Below are 20,038 nucleotides of genomic sequence, written 5' to 3'. Positions count from 1 at the left end.
TGCTCATCGTCGTTTTCGGAATTACTCGTCCGTTTGCCATTTTGTCCAGAAGCAGTTCGCCGTTTCGATGGAGCTACAGTCGAGGTAGCTGTCTTGCGGGGACGACCCGGGCGTTTCTTGTTGATGGTTTCCTTTAAGACAGGACCCTGCAGTTCGTCTTCATCGTCCTCCGCGTCAGCAGGTTGGGGGACCACGTCCTCATCCTCGTCGTCGACGTCGAGTTTGCTTGCGACATTGTGCGTCCTCCGAGCAGTCACCGGTTTCTTGGGGGGCTTTGAGGGAGCAGCAGAAGCCTTGGGTGGGCGACCTCGACGTGGTTTGGTGAAAGGCTGTTCCACAACAGAGTCTGGTTTGACCTCTTCGTCACTAGCTTGGTCCGCGTCGTCGTTTGCATCCTCGTCCTCGATGTCAGGTTTGTCTGCGGCCTTGCGGGTCCTGCGAGTTGCAGCCGACTTCTTGGGCGGTTCTGACGCAGCAGCACGAGCGGTAGGTGGACGGCCTCGACGTCTTTTGGTGACAGGTGGTTCTGGTGCGGTGTCTTCTTCTCCATCCTCGTCATCCTTCTCGTTGGAAGAGGCGGCCGTAACTTTACGCGTCCTACGAGCAGTGACTGGCTTCTTTGGTAGTTCTGGTACGACTTCGGGAGCCTTTCGAGTAGTACGCGTCCTGCGTGGAGGAGGGGGACCATCAGATTCCTGGGGCTCGTCCTCATCTTCGTCTGTCTGCTGAGCGTCAGAAGCACTATCCGGATCTTGTTTGGCTATACGAGAGCTTTTAGCACCCATGGCCTTTCTACGAGAAGCAGCTGGTGGTTTCGAAGGTTCTGAAGGAGCAGCAGGGGCATTCCGGCCACCGCGAGTGGTTCGCTTTAGCTGAACGGCAGGTTTCGCTGCGATCACATCGACAGAAGCCTGAGACCGAGTTCGACGTTTCGGTGGTTGTTCGTCGACTGGATCAGTGGGCGGGGCTTTACGTTTTGGAGGCATCGTGGTGTGCGGCGAGGAGGATGAGGTGAAGGTTGGTGTCAGGTGTCAACGTGAGAGTAAGAGAGAACAGGGGCGCGACGCGTCGAGAGCGCGTCATTTCCTTTCCGGGCGATGCCATCACCGGTAGAATTGACGGCGACCTTCGGTGGCTGTTGTCACCCTTTCTTGTCTGCTCGTCCCCACTGTTCCCGCTGTCCCCATCTGTTCGTCACTGTTCTCAACGTCGTCGCCGATAATCCGTCGCTGCTGCAAGTCACGCAGGACGCCGTTCACCCCTGCAAATCTACCACCATCCCTTTGTGCTCCTTCATAATAGTCATCCAACGATCATGCAGCTCCAGTCTTTCCTTCGTACCTCTGCCGAGTATCGCAGGCCTAATACTTCATCGTCCCCTTCTCCTCTGGGAGATAGCACCAACTCTAATAAGGGCTCGTCGCACAATCGTTCTCGCTCGTCATCCCTGCTCGCTAGTCTCAAGCGCCATAACGGCGGTCGTTTCTCACTCAAGGGGCCCAAATCGAAGGCCTCTGCCACCGTCGCTCTCTCTCCGGCCATCGTATCTGTGACCGGCACCAATAGCGATGTGGGCATAACGCAAACTAGCATCATACCTTTCCCGAGCGACTGCATGGACACTGACGTCGGTGACGACGACGACGCCCGTTCGTGCACCTCAGAGACTGGCACTCAATCCACCACAGGTCACAAACGGAGGGCACTTCGTAGCGTAACTGAGCAAATACAACGGAAACGATGCGTCACTCCTCTCACCTCGATGTCTCACGGCACAAGCACGCCCATCGTGACTGCGACTGGAAGCCCTGCACCGTCCCCGGCACTCACTCGCCCCCGCAGCAGCAGTCTGCCGACCACGCTGAAGCCGACAGCAAAACGCTCGAAAAAGAGCAAGCGCGTAGTCGCCGACGTCCAGTTCGTAGCGGCTGTGCATCGCAGCATCGTCTCGCGCATCAATCTCAGAGAGTACGCGTCTCGCTTATCGGAGGATGAGGCTATGGATGTAGATATGGAGGTGTTCGGAGCGAAGGTGGAGGGAGATAGGGCTCATTTGCTTGAAGTGCAGGAACGTCTACTGGCGGATAAGTTGTGGGAGTATCTGGTAGGACTCGGGTGTTCGCCTGAGTCCTTGGACGAGCCTTGTGCTTCGTCAACATCACCAGAACTTGATGCAGGTTAGGCGCGAGTCCCTCTTGTCTCCGTTTTTCGCTTGATCCTAACGCTCTACGTTCATTTTTTTCGCCCAGACGCCGATTCACCCCCATCATCCGAACCAAAACCGCTGTCTATCCAGGTGCTGAAACCCAAATCGCAGCGCACGTCTGTGGATGCCTCCGTACCCGTTCCCGTCCCATCACAAAATATGAGTCCTCCACCCTCACCGGCACGCGTATACACCATGCCACAACTCGTCGCTACGATGATCATGAGACACCGAGAGAAGGCTGGCAGATCGTCGGGCAAGGAGAGGAAAGCCGAGCGGGCAAGGCGGGCTTCGCTGTCAGAGGATCCGGATCAGGCGAGCGACCCGAAACTGGAGAGGAGGCTGAGTGGACTCGGCCATCGTGTCGTTCTGAGTGATGATCTGGACGTTCGAGCCGGAGAGATGGAGGAGGGACAGGTGGCAGAGGCAGAACAGTAATTGATGCATGGTCGTCAAAAAGGTCTGCGTCTCCGAAATTCCGTTCTTTTCTTGCTTTCTACATTGCTTTGCTAGCAGATTTTTCATAGACCATGAACCATGAATCCATGCCTCTCCTTGTTCTCGCTTTCCACATTCCATTGCATTTTATCGTTCTTTGCACCATCCATCAATTCACCATTACGGATGCTTTTCTCGCACCGGTTGTATCCCTATCCCTATATACACCTCTTCTCTTGCTTGCACGCTCGCTTATATCAATCATCGACTCGCCTTCATCCGTTTCACCACACCACGCTCCGTCTTCATTCACATTTTCGGTTACGCATTCATCTTGTTTGCACAACCAGTTCTGATCTTGATTCTCAGCTTGCTCCCAGTTTCCGGTTTTCAAGGCATACGCATGCTCATTGCTCTTCACCTCACCCGCTGTCCGTGGATCGAACACCTTAAACGCCCTGCATTCGACATATCGCCTACCTTATATCGCACACACACATACAGTAAATGACTCCACTCACAGCTCAACATTCCTTCTCCATCCAACATTCAGCATTCATGTCCCATAGACTGTGTCTACATGCCTTCTCGTACATACATCGCATTCACATTCCCTTGCACATACATACATTGTTCGCTCCACTTGCTTCGCTCTCGCAAACGTCGTACTATACACTTATTTAATGAGCTTCTGCGACGCTCCCTCTCCCTCCCCTCAGCCTTCCCAACCCTGCACTCCCCCTCTGCGGGTCTACTGACATATTACTTACGCTATTATAATAGCACCCCCGAAGTACTTACTTACATAGTTGATCGATACCCTACTTACCCGCGATTGCTGCCTTCCAAGTTGTAGTCGTAATATTCATACTGATACTTACTTGTTGACGCCGACCACTTAAAGTCCCTAACATTCCTTTGCAGAACCCAGAACCCGACCCGTTTCGCTTTGCGTAGTTCAGAAGTTCTGTACCTAGTGTACTTATAATCAGTTTATATTCCGATTCGCACATAGCCCGGTGGAAATAATCAATTGAATACGATGCCAATTTACGAAGACGTTCTGCGTTCTGCGTTCTGGTGTGGGTCAGGGAGATTTGACTGATCATGGTTCGATAGTCATTGCAGTGAGTGTTGTCGTCCAAATTAGACCTAAATACGCAAGACCTTACGCCTCGTCCCTATCAATCCTATTTCACCCCATGCTTGTCCTCGTCGGAGCTTTCATCCGCCCATGGAACCTCCCCACCACCCCTCAACAACCCCAACCAAACCCAACTCGCGCCTCTCCCTTCAATATCAAACCACCAATTAAGCGCCACCGTGATCTCGCTCTCGCTCTCACCCTTTCTCTCACTCTCATTAGCAACGAGAAAATCATCGTCATCGTCGTTGTGAACGGACTGTCGGACGTGGTGCCACCACCCTGCGGGGAGATAGAGCGTTTCGCCGGCGTGGACTGTTATGCTGAGGGGGTGAGCTGTTGGTGGGAGGGTGCGGATTTCGGATTCTCTTTCTCTTTCTGTTTCGGTTTTGGTATTGCCGTTGGCGGTGTTAGTGTTGTTAGTCGAGGATATGGGGGTGTTGGATGAAGGAAACGGAGGGAGGTGAGGGTGTGTGATAGAGGACCAGCGGACGGGCGGACACGTCCCCGGTGGCGAGGGCGTGAGTTTGAGTGCTGAGGCTGAGGCTGAGGTGAGAGGAGAGGGAGAGGCGCGGGCGTAGGTCGCGTGTGGGTATAGACGCTCTGAGGGTAATAATCGCATGTACAGGGTGTTGAAGACGCTATCGTAAGTTGGACTTCGACAAGAAGGGATATGTACCGTACGTGACGGGTCTTGCTTACCGCGGAGACACCAGCCCTCGGTGGGCGGGAGGAGGGTGAATGTCTTGCTCCCGCGGACGACGTGATACACGTTCTCGTACGGATCTGGGGGTCACGATATACGTTCTGAGTGAGATACATTCAAAACCGAGAGAAGAAAAAAAAGGAACATGGACTGACCGCTATGTATACTAGTCACGCTCGACCCAGTCCCGATCCACAGATTCACCGCATCCGGCCTTCTATCTGAAATACGATGCATACATACACCCGGTCTGATTAGTATCCAGTTCTGAGTGGGTAGGAGCGACTGGTAAGCCTGCTGTACATACCCAAAGCTTCGCTACACCATTCAATGTCGGGAGGAACGAGCGGTCGCAGAGGGTCGAATTCCGAGGCTGAGTTCGAGGGATACTCTTCGAAGTAAGCGCTCGAGTAGAGGTTGCCGTTTTGGCTTTGGAGGTAGTGTATCTCTTTGCTGTTGGCTGTGATGAACGAAGGTGAGGAATTAAATGGGTCAGAGAGAGGGACTTCTGCCTGCATAAGTTTTGTGGAAATGTATAGAGTAAGGAGAAGGATATCAATGGCAAGGATGGAGTATGTGGCGCGCCACACGTAGGTTCTAAGTTCATAGACACAGTACTTGCGGCGACCGCTTTATATCTTCTTTCTTTCCAAGGAATCGAAACGAGGGAAATTATGTATCGAGAGAGTCAAACTCACGGTCCTCCAGCTTTCCCAGGAATTCAGCCATCGACATCTTCTCCACACAAGGCTCGACGAACCAACTCTTCCCATGATCATCCTTCGTCACCGCATCCGCGAACCCGTCCGGAGTCACGGCCACAGAGATGGGGCGAGCACCCATCAGGGTGATAAGAGAGGAGTTCGACCAGTTGGATGGGTCGGTGAGGGAGCAGCCTAAAAGGGAGAAAGATGCGGAGTGTTCGCGGTTAGGAGCGTTTTATTGATCTGAGCTCAGAGTTGAGAGAGAGGTAGAAGAAGAAGGACTACCCTGGATCAGAACGGGACGTGAGATGTGGACTAGACGGGAGAATTCGAGAGGTGTTGGTGGGGATGTAAGGATGTCACAGTGTGCTCCATTGAGACCTGGAGCATGTATGAGAGGCAGATCCTGAGGATGTGAGATCAGGCAGCAGCATACTGTGGTATTCTTCCGATATCCATTGCAAAGTCTGAAGACGACTAGCCGAGTTAGGTGGACTAGTAGTCATAATATTCAGCGAAAGCCTCGGACTTCAGGTTTGTGGAGAGAGACAGTAAATGCAAGAGGCCAGTCTTACGCCACACAGGCCTGATCGAGCTGAGGACAATTTGAAATGACGAACTTGGCCGCAAGTTTGCGAGGTTCTTCACCTCCACCACTGCTTGTACTCTCTCCCTCCGCTACTTCTCGGTTTTCTGTTTCTTTTCGTTCTCTGGTTTATATTTTGACACGCTGTCCACGTCTGTTCTCTACTTGAAAAATGGCCAAAGACAAGTCTGAAAAGAAGAAGGTTGAGGCCGAGGATGTCGAGATGGCCGACGCTCAGGTCCGTCGCCCTGCATTGCGAGTCTTGCGTTTTTATCACTAATACTCCGCATCATTGTCGTTCCAGAGCCCAACAAAATCGTCCAAAAAGGAGAAGGAAGAGGTCGTGATCAACGTCGAGGACCTCTCGCCAATAGCGCACCCATTAGCGCAGAAAAAGCTCTTGAAGAAGCTACACAAAACGATCAAGAAAGGTACGTGTGATATCTTCGTTCTTCAAATCAGGAAACATGGAGGTTTGACTGGATTGCATGTTTGCAGCGTCGAAAGCGCGTCAGGTCAAGCGCGGGGTGAAGGAGGTGGCGAAGGGGATCCGTAAGGGCGAGAGAGGGTTTGTCTCGAATAATTCAACATTTTCTTTCTATTATGTTGACGCTTTCCATTTCCACAGGCTGCTCATACTCGCAGCAGACATCACACCGATCGACATCATTTCGCACCTGCCGGTGATGAGCGAAGAAGCACAAATACCATACGTCTTCGTGAGCTCGAAGGAGGAGCTGGGCCACGCGAGCTCGACGAAGCGACCGACGAGCTGCGTGATGGTGTGTCCGGACTCGAAGAGGGCGGGGAAGCGGAAGGAGGGCGAGAAGAGCGAGAAGGACGATGATTACCGGGAGCTGTACGAGGAGTGCTGTAAGGAGGTGGCGAAGCTGGACCAGGCGATCGTGTTCTGACCGTATCACTGTTTTTGTTTTTGCACATTCCTGGGTACTCTTTGTTTGACGTTCTGATGCTCTGCGTGAACATGTCCCTTGTTGGGCAGCAAAGTGTGTAGAGTGGCGAAGACATTGATGTTACGTGTTGTAGCTGACGAAAGGGGCAGGTGTGGGATGGAACGGAAAAGATTGGACGAACGCCAGCGACGCGCCCAACTCGTTCCACGTATTGCCCACTCGACTCGTCGCGTTCTCCCACCCCCGCTCCTTTCGCCACACCCCCTCTTGGTTTCTCTCGTTCTATATCATGTCCGCCCCAAAAACTAAAGCTGCTCCTGCCGCAAAGAAACCAAATGGCAAGCAGAACGGCTCAGCTGCACCCGCTCCCGCTGTAACCAAGTCGAATGGAGACGTGGCGAAGGAGGACGCTGCTGCCACCGTCGGCGGTTCTTCGAGACCTGACAAGGCTGTCTATGACGCCGAACAAGCACGCATCAAGTCCGAGATTGATGCCCTCCAGCTCAAAGTCGTGCGTGCTTCTCTTCTGTCCCCCGCATACCATGTTCTGCCTTCCACGAACCGTGCCTCACTCGTCTTGCGCGTTCGTTACACTCTAGGGTGCAGTCAAGGACAAGATAGGTCTCGTCAGCAAGTCTGGCACTGGTAACGACAGGCGTAATGCTCTCCGTACTGAGCTCGACGGTATTCGTGGTCAGCAGTCGACGAACAAGCAGGCTCGGGGTAAGGTCTTTGACCAATTGAAGGCCATTCAAGAGAACATCCAAAAGAAGGTACGACCATTCGAACTTTCAATCTGACTGACGCGCTGACTTTCCGTCGTGTAGTCCAAGGACCTCCAAACCGCTAGGGGAAAGACCCCGTTCAAAACGGTCGCTGAAATTGATGCACACATCAAGTAGGTCCCCACCCCATCTGCCCTTTCTTCTTTCTCTCAATTCTGACTTGATACACACGCGCCGCTCGCAACCAGGAACCTGGAGAAGCAAGTCGAATCCGGCAGCATGAAGCTCGCGGACGAAAAGCGCGCTCTCCAAGAAATCAGCCAAACCCGCCGTTCCCGCAAAACCGTCGAAGGTTTCCAAGCCGAGCTCGAGTCCATCGACGCCGACAAAGCCAAAGCGGACGCGCTCCGTGCACAACTCGACGACCCCGAGTCCAAGGCCGTCTCTGACCGGTACGACGCTATCAAGGCCGAGCTGGACGAGATGAAGAAGGAGTCGGACGAGGTGTTCGCGAGCCGGAACAAGCTTTTTGACGAGCGGAACGCGCTGCAGGCACAGCTCGACACGCTCTATAATGAGAAGCGCGAGTCGGCGCAGCGGTATCGGGAGGCGAACGATAAGTACTGGGCGAAGGTGAATGAGGATCGGGCGAGGAGGGCGGAGAGGGCTCGTGCGCAGCGGGCGTTGGAGGAAGAGGAGAAGAAGAAGGAGTTGGCGACGAGGTTGAGGGAGGAGGCAGAGCAGCCTGCGTTCCAGGTCCAGATCGAGGACTGTCAGACGCTCATCGACTATTTCTCGGGAAAGCCTTCGACCGCGTCCAGTGCGTCGTCTTTGGCGAAGAGCCTGGAGAACGAGCCGAAGCTGGACATCCGGAAGGTCGAGGAGGGTCCGGGCGATGGCATGGTGCTGAAGAAGAAGAAGGGCGCAGAGGAGGAATCTTACTTCGTCGGTGGCAAGGGAAAGAAGGGAAAGAAAGGCGGTCCCAAAGCCGCCGTCAGCGGTTCCACCACTCCCGACCCATCCGCCAACGGTAGCGCCCCCGCCACTGCGACCAACGTCAACATCCCCCTCGCCACCCTCTCCGCCCTCCTCTCCCTCTCCATCCCACCCCCTGCAAACTCCACGGACATCTCCCGCGTCATCGAAGACCTCAAGACGAAAAAAGCATGGTTCGAGGCGAACCAGGCTCGCGTCACCGCCGAGGCCATCGCGAAAGCCGAAGCCGACATTAAGCGCATCACTCAGGGCAAGAACGGCGGCACGACGTCCTCAACACCCGCGTCTGCCTCCATCGAGCCACCGAACGGAGACGGCGAGAAGCCACCCGAGCCTGCGCCCACGCCTGCTGTCGCCGACGAGATCTCGACGTCTCTGCCAGAGGCGGCGGTGGACCAGAAGTTGGAGGAGGTGCAGGAGCAGGAGGCAGAAGCGGAGGCGGAAGCGGAAGCTGAGGCAGAGGCAGAGGCAGAGGCATAGTAACTCGCTTGCTTGCTGTGCGTTCGTACCGTGGCACGGACTGTCGAGTCGATTTATAACTATGTGATCTTTGCCTTCATTGGAAAATTAATACGGAAATCTCAAGTCCCCTCCTCACTCAACGATATTTTTGATCTTGCACGCGCTTGACGGAGACAACGCCTAGAGGTCGTGCGCCGAACACAGATGAGGGGAAAAAGTATCGTGGTTGAGCTGTGGGGCAGCGTCGTGGAATACATACTACACGATATTTACGTTCAATGAAGCATCGTGCGGATGCTATCTCTGGCTGCTGTATGTACTGAATGAAATCGACGGCAAGATGGTACGACGAAAGAAGGGGGTAAGCGCTCTCAGAGTCTCCATCCGGAGGGAGTTAAATCAAGCGAGAGAGGTATCAATGGTTACTTTGTTCAGAAGCGGGGTGGGACAAGCCAGACCATAAAGACAAAACGTCATTGCAGAAAGCGATCAGCGCGATAGGAGAATAAGTAGAGATAGAGAGGGAGAGGGAGGAGGAGAAAGAGTCAATACAGAACGGTGTTCGAATGAGAGGGACGGGGAGGAGGCAGGCAGCAATCGAAGCAAGCGATCGACGAACATAAAAGCTGTATAAATAAGTCGTAGACTGGAAAGCGAAGTGGTTTAACAATACGGATGGAAAAAGAAGGAGGGGGACTAAGAATACTTGAAAATAATTAGGCCGCACTGAATTGTAAGGTAAATCCGGACGCACAACAGATCACACACCGATGCCGAAAACAACCCATGAATGAAAGCAGAAGAAAACACGAATAGATAAGTCCAGTGGTATCCCGATTGCGATCAAGCAGACCCTGCGTCCTCAGACTTCACACCTTCCAATTCAGCTTGCTCGTGGTCCCCGTTGCTCGATCCAGGTGCCGAGCCGATACCCAAGTCCTGAGGAGTAAATGCCGCAACGTCGAACGTGTGGTTATTTCCGGGAGCATAGTCGGTGAAAGCGAGGCCAGCGTGCACGCTGCCGAGGTGGTCATCTGGAGCGGTAGAGGTATCCATGAAGGCCTGCAAGCCGAACGGTTCGTGACCGTACGATGTCCCGTCGAGGTTGGCCGAGAACGAATCCTGTTGCAACGCCGCAAGCATGCTGGAGGTTGTGGGTGTGTGGTTCATCATGGGATGCTGTGAGCGAGTATCAAGACTGCTACCGAAGTTTTCTTGGCCGACCATGGGTGAGAGCGTGAAGAACTGTTGTTGCATCACGGGCTCCACGGAGGCGGCGACGGATGTGGTGGAGAGTGCGACGTTACGCAGTACATTCAAGGCGATCCAGTCACTGTTCGTGTTATATTAGTAGATGTCATTGTTAGGAAACGAGAGAGATTCACGCACTCCAAGAACAGCTTGAGGATCTGGAACGCTCCGAAAGTTGGATCGCTGCGAATAGTCTGGAAGGAAGGGGTGAGAGAGCGGTCAAAGATACCAATCAACCGGATTGGACTCACCAAATCCCTCATGACCTGGCTCGTCACATAGCCCCACCGAATCAAGATGCTCCTGGAGCTCATCGTGCTCCTGTCGTCAGGGCCTCCGTGACCGCCCATCAGCCTCTCGCAGCACTTGTCCGCCCAGGCCATGACGTCTCGAACGGGCTCTGCGCTCTTCGTGAGACTCTCCATCAGGCTCCGGAACTCGACTTCGAGTAGTTGCACGAGATCTTCGTGTCGGCAGTTGCAGACGAGAGCGGACTGATTGCGGACGGACTCAAAGTCGATCTTCTCCCATGACCGGCGCATCTCGCTGAGCTGCTTCTGATTGGTGAGAACAGTATTAAGGGCCTGCGTGACTTGATAAATATCCAAGAAGCGCACTAGAAGAGGGTTCAGCGTTCGGCAATGGAAGAAGGTAGGTAGGTATGACGTACAAACGAGGTGGCCAAAGCGTGCGCCCAATTCGACCTTGGGTTCGACAAAGGTGTTACCGTAATTTTCGAGAGATACCAAAAGGATCTTTTCCATTTTGTCCGCCAGCTGTCGCAGACTGGTCAAGGCGGCGGATGGAATCGAGGAGAGAAGCTGGGATCGCAGAACCTCAAGAATTTCCTGTGTGGCGCAGGACATGTTGAGCGACAAGGGAGGACAAAGGAGACTTGGGGTGAGACGTACATCATAAACAATGGCATCTCCCTTCGCCATCAAGCCTGCGATGGCGGGAGCATGCACAACTTCACGGTGGTTGCCGCCGAGGTTGGACCAGAACGTGCGGACGTGCATCTCGAACTGATCAAAGCGGAAGAACCTGACGCTCTCGAGGAGGGAATCGAGATGATCCAAGAACCAACCCCAGACCTCGCGCGCGGCGATGCCGTGAGGGGAGGCTGAATTTGAGCCGACGGCGTCGTCGATGGAGGGGAAGTGCGGGAGGTGGCGCACGGAGCTGGGCTGCTGGGGCGAGAGGTACGAGGGCGTCGGGCCGACGGAGTGGGCCTGAACGGGCAAGGACGCTTCCTGACCGGGATGGCGGCGGATGGTGGCGTGGGCGGGGAAGTCGCGGGGGGCGGCCTGGGCGTGGGAGAGCAGGGACGATGCCGTCGGGGTCTTGTCCGCGAGGTCCTCCGCGTAGAGCATCGGGCTCTTCACCCCATTGTTCAGCACCAGCGAGTTCCGCTTTGACACATTACCCGAGCTTGCGCCCTCGCTCTCGTCGTCCTCGTCCCCGTCTGACCCGTCCTCGCCGCGATTCGACGCACCCGCCTGCTCGTTCGCCAGTCGCGCCGCGTTCACCGACTGCTGCGCGGCGGTGTTGTTCGACTTGCGGATGTAGTCCTGCAGCCACTCCGCCTCCGCCGAGGTCGCGGGCCGAATGCCACAGTCTGATTGTTTGTATGGATCAAGTAGTGAGATCGCATCAGGAGGACAATAAAAGAAAGATCGCATCCACGCACAATGATATTTGCTATTCCCTCGCACACCCAGCCGCCTCGTCTTGATCGTGGGGAAACAGAGTCTGATCGCTTTTCCAAGCGTGGCCGTGTTGATGTGAGGAATCCCATACTGATCGCAGACTCTCCTGTACGAAAAATAGAGGCCCTGCCGCGGAACATTGCCATCAGGGTACGGCGCATAGTTCGCCGTCAACCTGCGACACGTTTGAGTGTGAATGCGAGCAACTCGTGGAATGATAATGAAAAACGCACCAAGCCTGCACGAAGATCTGTTTCGCCCTGTCCGATGCACTCGTCGTCGTCGCGGCCCGCACGTTGGCGGCCAGCTTCTCGAGGGTGTGATCCGGACTGAGGGTCATGCGACCGAAAGCGCCAGCGGTCTGCATCGGTTCGTGGGTGGGGAGGAGGTGGTGGCCGCCAGAGAACATGGCGTGGTAGTCGGCTGGCGAGTTTGCGGCGAGAAAGAGGGAGATGTCTTCTGTCTCGCTGGAGGACGAGTGGACGCTCTCTGCATCCCGGGGGTAGGGGGAGGCTGCGGCGCGCGCGCGGATGTGGGATGCGCGGATATGGCCCTTCAAGGACGGATGGTGCAGGTTGTGGTTCGGTGGAGAGTCGGCGGGAGACGTGATGTCTGTCGAGGGGAGGGAGTAGGCGGAGGAGTGGGAAGAGGTGCGCGCGTGATCGTTGACGATCTGGGAGGACCGCCCAAGCTGGTAAGAGGCGCGATAGAGGTCTTCGGCAGATAGCGGGCCCATGTTGGCGGAGGAGCGGATGAGGCCGCCCTGGGACGAGTGGGGGCGGGAATTGGGGGCGGAGGAGGAGACGGAGTTGGAGCTGGAGTGGGCGTCGAGGGGGAGGTAGTCGAGGGGAACGTTCGCCATCATGTGGATGTTCACGGCGGCCATGCAGATTAGAGAGACAAGTGAAAAGGTAAGGACAGTAGAAGGTCTAGGCGGGCCAGCCGGGCGACGTCGAGTAGGATGAGAAAGAGGCGAAAGAGCGGGCAGGCGAGGCTGCAGGCGATGGAGGAGAAGAAAAGAGAAGAAGGTGCAGTGGCGGGGGCAGCAAAAGGGGCGGGTAAGCGGCGCGCGATGGCAGCTTCCCGGTCGGTCTACGGCGGCGACGGCGGCGGCGACGAATTCAAGAACAAAGCAGGCGGTAAGTAGAGAAACACTCCGTGGTCAAGGCAACCCCGACATCATTCCACATCCATTTATTCTCCCGCCGTCCCCCGGCCCGGGCCCTCTATCCCCCTTTCGTGCTATAATACACCCTCAGTCCTGGTACATGTATTTCCGAAACCGTCTACGAAGCTTCTTCTCCTTCCTGCCCCCCAGCCGCGACGCAAGCCCCACCCACGACGACACCGTCAGGTCCCTCAGCCCGTACGGCGCGTACTTCGCCCCCTTCCCCTGGCGCACCGCATGGGGCAGATGCCGCAGAGGCACTGGGTACTCGTATTTCCCGCTCTCCGATACGTCCTGCGCGTGAAGTGCCTCGAGCTCGTACGTCAAGTACTCCAGCTTGAACTTGGGCCGATGTGTCCTGTTCACCAGCTGTCGCTCCGGGATGTAGTACTAATTAAATCAACCTGACAGTCAGTCTGACAGTTTCGTGATTCGCACACAGGGCCGGCCGTACCTGCGCGTACCCCAGCGGCGTCCAGAGCGTATTCCGTCTGCTCGGTGCTGCGGCATCAGAATGCCAAGGTTCTCGAAGTTGACATCGCCAGCTTTCCTGATATTCGGCTTCCTTGCAGAGCTTGTCCCGCTCGTCAGCGCCGTGATTGTGCCCTGGCTTCCGATCCTTCTTCGTCTTCTTCTTCAGACTCTCCGCCTTTATCTCCTCAGCTCGCTCAGCCTCTGTCACATTGTACGAGAAGATCCTGAAAGAAGGAAGATATGGATTGGGCACAACAGAAGGCGAGACGTTGACGACCCCGTAGTTGTCGTAGTTCGTCTTCTTCGGCGACTGAGGCAGAGTCGCAAAGTCTTCAATGAGATTTTCATATAATTCATCATGTGCGAACGTTCCGGGCTTGCGTGCATCGCTCTTGGATGATGGAGGGAATTGCAGGTCGTCCGCCTCTACGAAAAAGAACTATGGCGATCAATCAGTACCGAATATCAGAACATGCAACAACGGAAACCTTCACGCACATGATCGTTGTTCATGTGCTATACGCGGATGATTCGAACACAAGATGAGTGTTTTGTTCAAACCAGCATCTTTTCAACACTCACCCCGTAGATGTGGCCCAAAATCGTATCTTGAAACCTCAACGAGAGTTCCGCATAGCGGACATGCTTCAAGGAGAAAAGATCAGCGGTAACAAAAGACTTTTCGGATGCGTAAACACACTCACACACTCGGGGAAGTAATTTCCAGAAGATGGAGGTACGTGACCTGTAAGCCAGACCTAGAACGCACAGTCGATTGTAAAGGACGGGACATGAAGTCACCAGAATGAACACCCCTCACTTGCATCCCTCTCTCACGATACGTCTCGAGCTGTACTTCTAGCCAGTCCAGTTGAAGATTTCCGGGGTCGTCTCGATCACCGAATTCACATCCGCCGACCGCTGTATGTACGAAAAGTTGTGAGGATGTTGGGGGAGCACGACCGGTTATGACTCTGTGCAGACCTTTATTCGAGTCATAGAAATATAATGTGTTTAGGCTGATGGCGGCCACTTGATTGGGTATGACCTCCGTAGAATAGTATGCTCCGCGTTGAAAGACCTGATAGGATGCGAAAGGGACGAAATTCCTCCATATTCTTCATACGCTGTCTTAGCGATCGGAAGACAGCAAGAGGTCAGAGACTCACGATGAGAATTGACTAATGATGTTGTTGGGTCCTACGATGGAAGTATCAGAGCCTCACCTTTCCAGCATGAACGATGAACTCACCTGGCATGAGAATATTCTGGGTTTATAGAGAGTTAGATCGGTATAGTAGAGTTAGGTCAACTAATTCGATAGTTACATGTGCTGTCAACATAAGTTCGTCAGCATGAGAGTCAAAGGAGTTATGCTGCTTCCACGACACCTACGCCAAATGTCGTTGTTCCCTACACGCGAAATATCAGCAAACCGAAGACCTCGTTATGCGCTGAGACTCACCCAAGCTCGGCACAACTGGTATCCCCCTCGACAAAAAGATCTCTTCCATCCGTCTCGCCACCGCCCGATTCAGGTCGTATATCTCGTTTAACGTCCGGGGAAGCTTCCGATCGTTGTCGTGTCTTGAACATGTCGTCAACGGGGGAAGCCTTGGCCCAAGAGACCGGTAGTAAGTACGCTCACCTAGCATTGTCTCCAGTCCCTGAACGAGAGACGAAAGGACTGCGCGCTTAGAACGAATGGAACGAATCGAGGGGTCGTGAAGCACAAGACAGAGACGCACAGATGACGAAATCTATTTCCGATGCCCAATTCTTCTCGAGAAAGTCTAGCGTGTGATTGGTCAACCGTAGCGGCGAGTCGCAATCGCTGCTGCACAGGCCGTCAACAACATATCATATCCATCTACATAGTAGACAAAAGGATGGGCAGAGAGCGCACTGTGGTGTCCCGTATTTCCCTGCCCGCGCTTTCTCCTTCTTGGGTTTCTTCCTGTGGCACGCAGACGACTCAGACGACCCGGTAACGTAGTGTGCGTCGGGATGGATGTCAGTGACATGGAGAAAGCGACCGCGAAGTGCACGCCGCGCCGCTATCGTGTGGATGTGCTCAGGCTCGTCAACAGAGAAACGAGGAGTCCAAACGGTGATTCTTGGCAACTCACGCGTAGTGAGTGGGGCCTGCGTCGGCGCAAGAAATGCACCCGGAAAAAAGAGAGAAAAGATGAGAAAATGGGTGAGAGAGATCATGGAAGCGGCATGCAGATAGTGTTCAGGTCGTGTGCCATCGAAGACAAGAACAGAAATAGAGAGAAGAGGGGAGCATTACAAGCAGCAAGGGCCTCTGTACGCCACGCACGTGCGTGTCGAAATGGTTCAAACAGGTTCAAACGTTCAAACTTCAAACGCGTCTCTTGCGCGCCTTTCTACAACTTTCCTACGCTCTCATGAACCTTTTTCGCTTCCACGATTCCGCTCTAGGCGGCTCACCCAAGCCTTCCCATCGCTGTCCAGTGCAATGGGCGGCTCATGATGCAGTGAAGTCCTCGATTCGCCGAGTCTTGGCTCGTCTCAGCTCGTCTCAGGCTCGTCGTCCAAGCCAAGCTTGGTGGTGGCTATCTCTTCATTAGGCGGCACAGTTGCCCGCTGCCCAGTCTGGAGTTGTTCTTATGTTCTGACTCATGGACTTCGCGAAGCCACCGTGGGCCACAGTTACATCACTTGGATCGTAAGTACCGGTGTACTGATACAACTACGATAGGAGTCTGTACAACAATGGACCGGCTGCCGGAGCTACAGTAGACGGTCCTCGGCCAAATTCTGAACACAAAAAAAAAACTTGAGCGCCGCGAAGAAAATTTCATAGGAGTCAGCGGCGGTGGCGGGAGTGGCGGCAATAAGCGCGGCGGGAGAAGCCGAGGGGAGAAAAGTAGCCGGATGAACAAACGTGGACGCGAGAGTCAGTGCCGCTCGCGTATAATAAGCTCGTCTCTTGTGCTTTCCTTCACGTTCGTTCTCTTCTCGCTTCATCAACAACACCCCTTGGCGTCAGCCTTCCTTGCCTTCCACGCTACCTCTGCTGTACCGCTCTGTCATAGCCTCTACCCAGACTCTCTATAAGGCCCTCGCACCATCCCCTGCAGCGCCCTCAGCTCCCAACGAACTCTTCCATCCCCCGCATACCCCACTCGTACTCAATCTCAACTATCATGGATCGCTTCTTGGCCCCTCACACTCCTGAAGCTATCGCCCACTCTCAAGTCACGTACGTGGCATCTCTCCATTGTCCCCGCTATTCCTTCTAACGCCGTTTTCGCCGCAGTGAAAGCCACAGTGGCTGGGACGTCGAGCATGCTTCGTTGAACGAAGCCCTCACCGCTCAATGTGCATCATACCAGGCCTTGGCCCGCTATCTCACAGGAGCAGACATTGTGTTCATACCCCGTACCCGCCGCGAGCTCGACAGTATCTTGTGAGTCTCTTGTTTTGATGTCTCGGAGTGGCGCCATGACTGACTGAGCGCTTGTGCCGCCCACAGGAGAAGATACTCGTACGATGCCATCCACAACATCATCGCTCGCGCTCGTAATACGCTGCAGCCCGGCGGTTACAGTCGCGTAAGCACTGATTCATCACCTAATCCCTTGCGTCCGCTCCTCACACTTTCTCCTTCCCTTCCCTGCAGATCTGTCACATGTCGGAACAGTCCATCCGTAATGTCTTAAGCACTGGCGACAACACCGCCTCCCTCCTCTCCCTGCACAATCCTCCCCCAAGCGAGCATGTTATCCACGACATGGAGTCCGCTCCTCGCTTCATCAGGAGCAACTGATCGTCGTGTCGTATAGATTTATAGTTCGTCCGTTGCATCGTAACCTCGCTCTCTGTCACATAGTCCTATCGTCGTCGCACCGTCGCTTGTACCAAGTCAAAGCCAAAGCAGAACCCCTTGTACATTCGCATCTGTATCACCACCTGTCTCATGATAGTATCTTATTAGAATCCCAGCCTCTCTCCCATTAGTTGTACATGCTTTACTAGCTTTAGCCCTTGCCTTGCTGGACCGATGGCCTTCTCTTACTGTAATATGTCTACCACTTCCTTCTATAATGCATGACCTGTACATTGTTATTGGGGTGTCGTAAGCCCGCTGTAATCGGTGACACAAGCTCGCGCAGGCTCCGGTATCTGTGTGTCTCAAAGATTGCGGGCGCACGGCTAGTCTGGTGTGGCGTTGTACTATTGCGGGTACACAACGCTTATTCTTGTCGATGCTATCTTCTACCCGCACAGCTGAGCATCATCCGGACAAATATAGATAGGATTCGATGGTTCCCGCGTACGACTGTGTGTGCTGACGGTCATCTGTGGTCATCCTACCCAGCTGCAAGGTTTGCTTTTCACCGTGTGGCGTAGATCGCCCATGAACGTGCTTGATAAGCATCAGTACATTACGCGCCTTCACTCGTTCAGCTCTTCTTCAGCTTCTACAGGCTTTCATCTAAAGCCCCTGTGTGTAAGTACACCTGTATCTCTGCACACGAGCTGGTCGCATGAACAATCCCACAGCTCCACAGCTGACTGTTCTCATTGGAAGACACACTTCCTCCGGAGTCTCGGCGATGCCCTGTATTTTAGGGAATCTGCGACAACATCAAGCCTCGAGGCAACTCTTGCCATAACACTTTGCTGTCTTTTTTTTCTCTTGTCACTCGCCCCCCTCCACGTTGTCCGGTCTCCCATGGCCTGTCCAGATCCTGCATTCCTCAACCCGACTGTGGTCCGATTCCCCCGGTGAGGCCCTGGAATGCATAAATACTGCAGCTACCCATGCCCTCCTCGAGGCTCGAGGCTCGCATCTTGCGCCCCCATCACGCCCGCTCCTGCAGCCCGCCTCGCGATTCAAGCGACCTTCATAGCCTTTGAATAACGACCCGCGCTCGCTCGTTCGAATCCTGTTATGAGGTCTCAAGCGCGGGGTAAGGGGCAGCAGAACCCACCCCTCCACGGAATGCAGAACTTTTTCGCTATGTTCCGTTCTATCCCATCGCCCTTCTTGCTCGTCAGAGCTTGCGTATACGGTGAGTAAGATCGTCGCTGTTGTTTGTCAAAAGTGCTGTGCTCATGAGTTGGTCGGTCGGTCTGTTTGTCTGTTTTCTAGTCCTTGTTTTGTTGTGGAGCATCGTTTGCTTGGCTATCGCGGCGCACTTCCAGGCTATCTTGAGCGCCTCCGATCTCAGTGAGTAAAGCTGTAGCAGAGCCCCCGACGGTCCCGACTGAATTGTGGCCTATCACAGCTCGTTTCGTCCCTTTTGCGATCTTCGTGTCGTGTGCCAGTCTCGTGGTCATATTCACGGTGTCAGTGTTCCTGACGCTTCTTCAAAGCGTATACAAAGGCTAAAACTTGTGTTTGTAGCTTGATGTTCAGTATCCGGAAGAACATGAATCCCGTTTCCACGAGACTGGAATTGGCCTGTTTGGGCCTCGCAGGCACTTTCTGGCTCGGTGAGTCTATTACCACCATCACCGCTCCGATTGTTATTCATGTGGAAAGTACAGCTCTTGGGGCCTTCCTCGCATCCTCCGACTCTGAGGACGCGGATGTAGAATGTTTTGTTTCGGATACGGACACCCCCGTCGATGTTCCCGGATGTAAGTCTCATCTCCAAAATTTTCAGCGGGAGCGGGAGTCTCATTTTCTATAGTTACAACCGAGACATATCACGCCCAATACCGAGTCCTCGAGGCGTTTGCCTTGTTCAACGTGGTTTTAAGTACGCAGCCCTCACTTTGCTTTCACATCAGAACATCCCTAACCCTCTCCGTCACATCACTTCACAACAGTCTGGGGCTTTGGGCTCCTCCTCTTCGGACTCGCCTTGAGGCATTACTTCAAAGGCACCCGTCAGATCTGGCTCGTTCCCGTCACCGGCGTCAACTGGTTCGCCTCGTCCCAACCCAAACGCACCGCCAGCGGGAGACTTCCCGCTCCCGTCACATCCCGTCAGCGCTCCGTCACGAAACCTTCCGCTGCGATCATGCCGTCCAATTCACGCAGGACGACGACGGAGAAGGCTACGACGAGGCCGACTCATAAGCGGGAGAACTCGGACGCTCCTGTGTACTATGTTTATATGGATAAGGCGAAACAGCAGCAGCAACAGCAGCAGCAGCAGCCTTCGTCGGCGGCGAGGAGACCTAGTGAGCGGAGTCAGGATCGTGGGAGGGATCGGGTGCAGAGGGGAGACAGTGGTCGGTCTGGGAGGGATCGAGTGCAGAGGGGGGACAGTAGTCGGTCGAGGACGAAGCAGGATGCGGATTATTGGCGCCGCGATGTTTCGCCTAGAAGATGATCGCCTCTCGCTGCGAAACACAAGAACAAGATGAACGTCCATCTTGACGATGGGATGGTGTACGCTTTTTTATTATGAAGGGCATTGACGATGGGTATTTTTTTAATGTTATTTTTCTGGGTACTCGAGGCTCTTTTGATTCTCGAGATGGGCTCTGTTTGTGCTATTATCTCTTATGTATCCCATCGTTCATTTATCCTTGTCGCTCGTTTTACGACTTTTAACGTCTAACCTGCGA

At 54.2% G+C, this 20,038-nt stretch overlaps 7 protein-coding genes across 7 annotated transcripts; 4 read left to right on the top strand and 3 right to left on the bottom strand.

Moving 5' to 3' along the window:
- Window positions 1-1,615: 1,615 nt before the first annotated feature.
- STEHIDRAFT_110175 (uncharacterized protein) lies at window positions 1,616-2,644 on the top strand (the record flags this gene model as incomplete). The annotated part of the gene is made up of 2 exons (XM_007302985.1): window positions 1,616-2,177; window positions 2,250-2,644. 2 exons carry the CDS (start codon window positions 1,616-1,618, stop codon window positions 2,642-2,644), a joined length of 957 nt encoding a protein of 318 aa, XP_007303047.1.
- Window positions 2,645-3,585: 941 nt separating this feature from the next.
- STEHIDRAFT_167730 (Clavaminate synthase-like protein) lies at window positions 3,586-5,704 on the bottom strand (the record flags this gene model as incomplete). The annotated part of the gene is made up of 7 exons (XM_007302984.1): window positions 3,586-4,391; window positions 4,491-4,574; window positions 4,650-4,715; window positions 4,802-4,954; window positions 5,193-5,390; window positions 5,484-5,579; window positions 5,635-5,704. The coding sequence occupies 7 exons, from the start codon at window positions 5,702-5,704 to the stop codon at window positions 3,835-3,837; spliced, it is 1,224 nt and encodes a 407-aa protein (XP_007303046.1). The 3' UTR covers window positions 3,586-3,834.
- Window positions 5,705-5,874: 170 nt separating this feature from the next.
- STEHIDRAFT_120610 (putative RNA-binding protein L7Ae) lies at window positions 5,875-6,747 on the top strand. Its single transcript, XM_007302983.1, has 4 exons — window positions 5,875-6,022; window positions 6,089-6,215; window positions 6,283-6,352; window positions 6,413-6,747. Exons 1-4 carry the CDS (start codon window positions 5,957-5,959, stop codon window positions 6,696-6,698), a joined length of 549 nt encoding a protein of 182 aa, XP_007303045.1. The 5' UTR covers window positions 5,875-5,956; the 3' UTR covers window positions 6,699-6,747.
- Window positions 6,748-6,940: 193 nt separating this feature from the next.
- STEHIDRAFT_120609 (uncharacterized protein) lies at window positions 6,941-12,989 on the bottom strand. Its single transcript, XM_007302982.1, has 10 exons — window positions 12,075-12,989; window positions 11,823-12,016; window positions 11,044-11,750; window positions 10,803-10,980; window positions 10,384-10,748; window positions 10,271-10,326; window positions 7,672-10,214; window positions 7,526-7,596; window positions 7,298-7,471; window positions 6,941-7,209 (listed from the first exon to the last, which is right to left on the bottom strand). Exons 1-7 carry the CDS (start codon window positions 12,725-12,727, stop codon window positions 9,725-9,727), a joined length of 2,643 nt encoding a protein of 880 aa, XP_007303044.1. The 5' UTR covers window positions 12,728-12,989; the 3' UTR covers window positions 6,941-7,209; window positions 7,298-7,471; window positions 7,526-7,596; window positions 7,672-9,724.
- A 107-nt stretch (window positions 12,990-13,096) lies between these two features.
- Window positions 13,097-15,697, bottom strand: STEHIDRAFT_55050 (uncharacterized protein; the record flags this gene model as incomplete). Its single annotated transcript, XM_007302304.1, has 13 exons — window positions 13,097-13,399; window positions 13,464-13,922; window positions 13,982-13,999; window positions 14,066-14,128; window positions 14,188-14,241; window positions 14,304-14,404; window positions 14,468-14,601; window positions 14,653-14,704; window positions 14,879-14,896; window positions 14,949-15,070; window positions 15,132-15,150; window positions 15,232-15,320; window positions 15,390-15,697. 13 exons carry the CDS (start codon window positions 15,695-15,697, stop codon window positions 13,097-13,099), a joined length of 1,740 nt encoding a protein of 579 aa, XP_007302366.1.
- Window positions 15,698-16,615: 918 nt separating this feature from the next.
- Window positions 16,616-17,560, top strand: STEHIDRAFT_95627 (uncharacterized protein). Its single transcript, XM_007302981.1, has 4 exons — window positions 16,616-16,712; window positions 16,770-16,919; window positions 16,986-17,064; window positions 17,133-17,560. Exons 1-4 carry the CDS (start codon window positions 16,657-16,659, stop codon window positions 17,277-17,279), a joined length of 432 nt encoding a protein of 143 aa, XP_007303043.1. The 5' UTR covers window positions 16,616-16,656; the 3' UTR covers window positions 17,280-17,560.
- A 916-nt stretch (window positions 17,561-18,476) lies between these two features.
- On the top strand, window positions 18,477-19,800 carry STEHIDRAFT_155789 (uncharacterized protein; the record flags this gene model as incomplete). The annotated part of the gene is made up of 7 exons (XM_007302980.1): window positions 18,477-18,528; window positions 18,609-18,686; window positions 18,745-18,805; window positions 18,864-18,952; window positions 19,007-19,099; window positions 19,153-19,221; window positions 19,292-19,800. 7 exons carry the CDS (start codon window positions 18,477-18,479, stop codon window positions 19,798-19,800), a joined length of 951 nt encoding a protein of 316 aa, XP_007303042.1.
- Between the last annotated feature and the right edge of the window lie 238 nt (window positions 19,801-20,038).

This window comes from Stereum hirsutum (assembly GCF_000264905.1).
Source record: "Stereum hirsutum FP-91666 SS1 unplaced genomic scaffold STEHIscaffold_5, whole genome shotgun sequence".
Lineage (NCBI taxonomy): Eukaryota > Fungi > Basidiomycota > Agaricomycetes > Russulales > Stereaceae > Stereum > Stereum hirsutum.
This window is presented reverse-complemented; position numbering and strand designations above follow the sequence as displayed.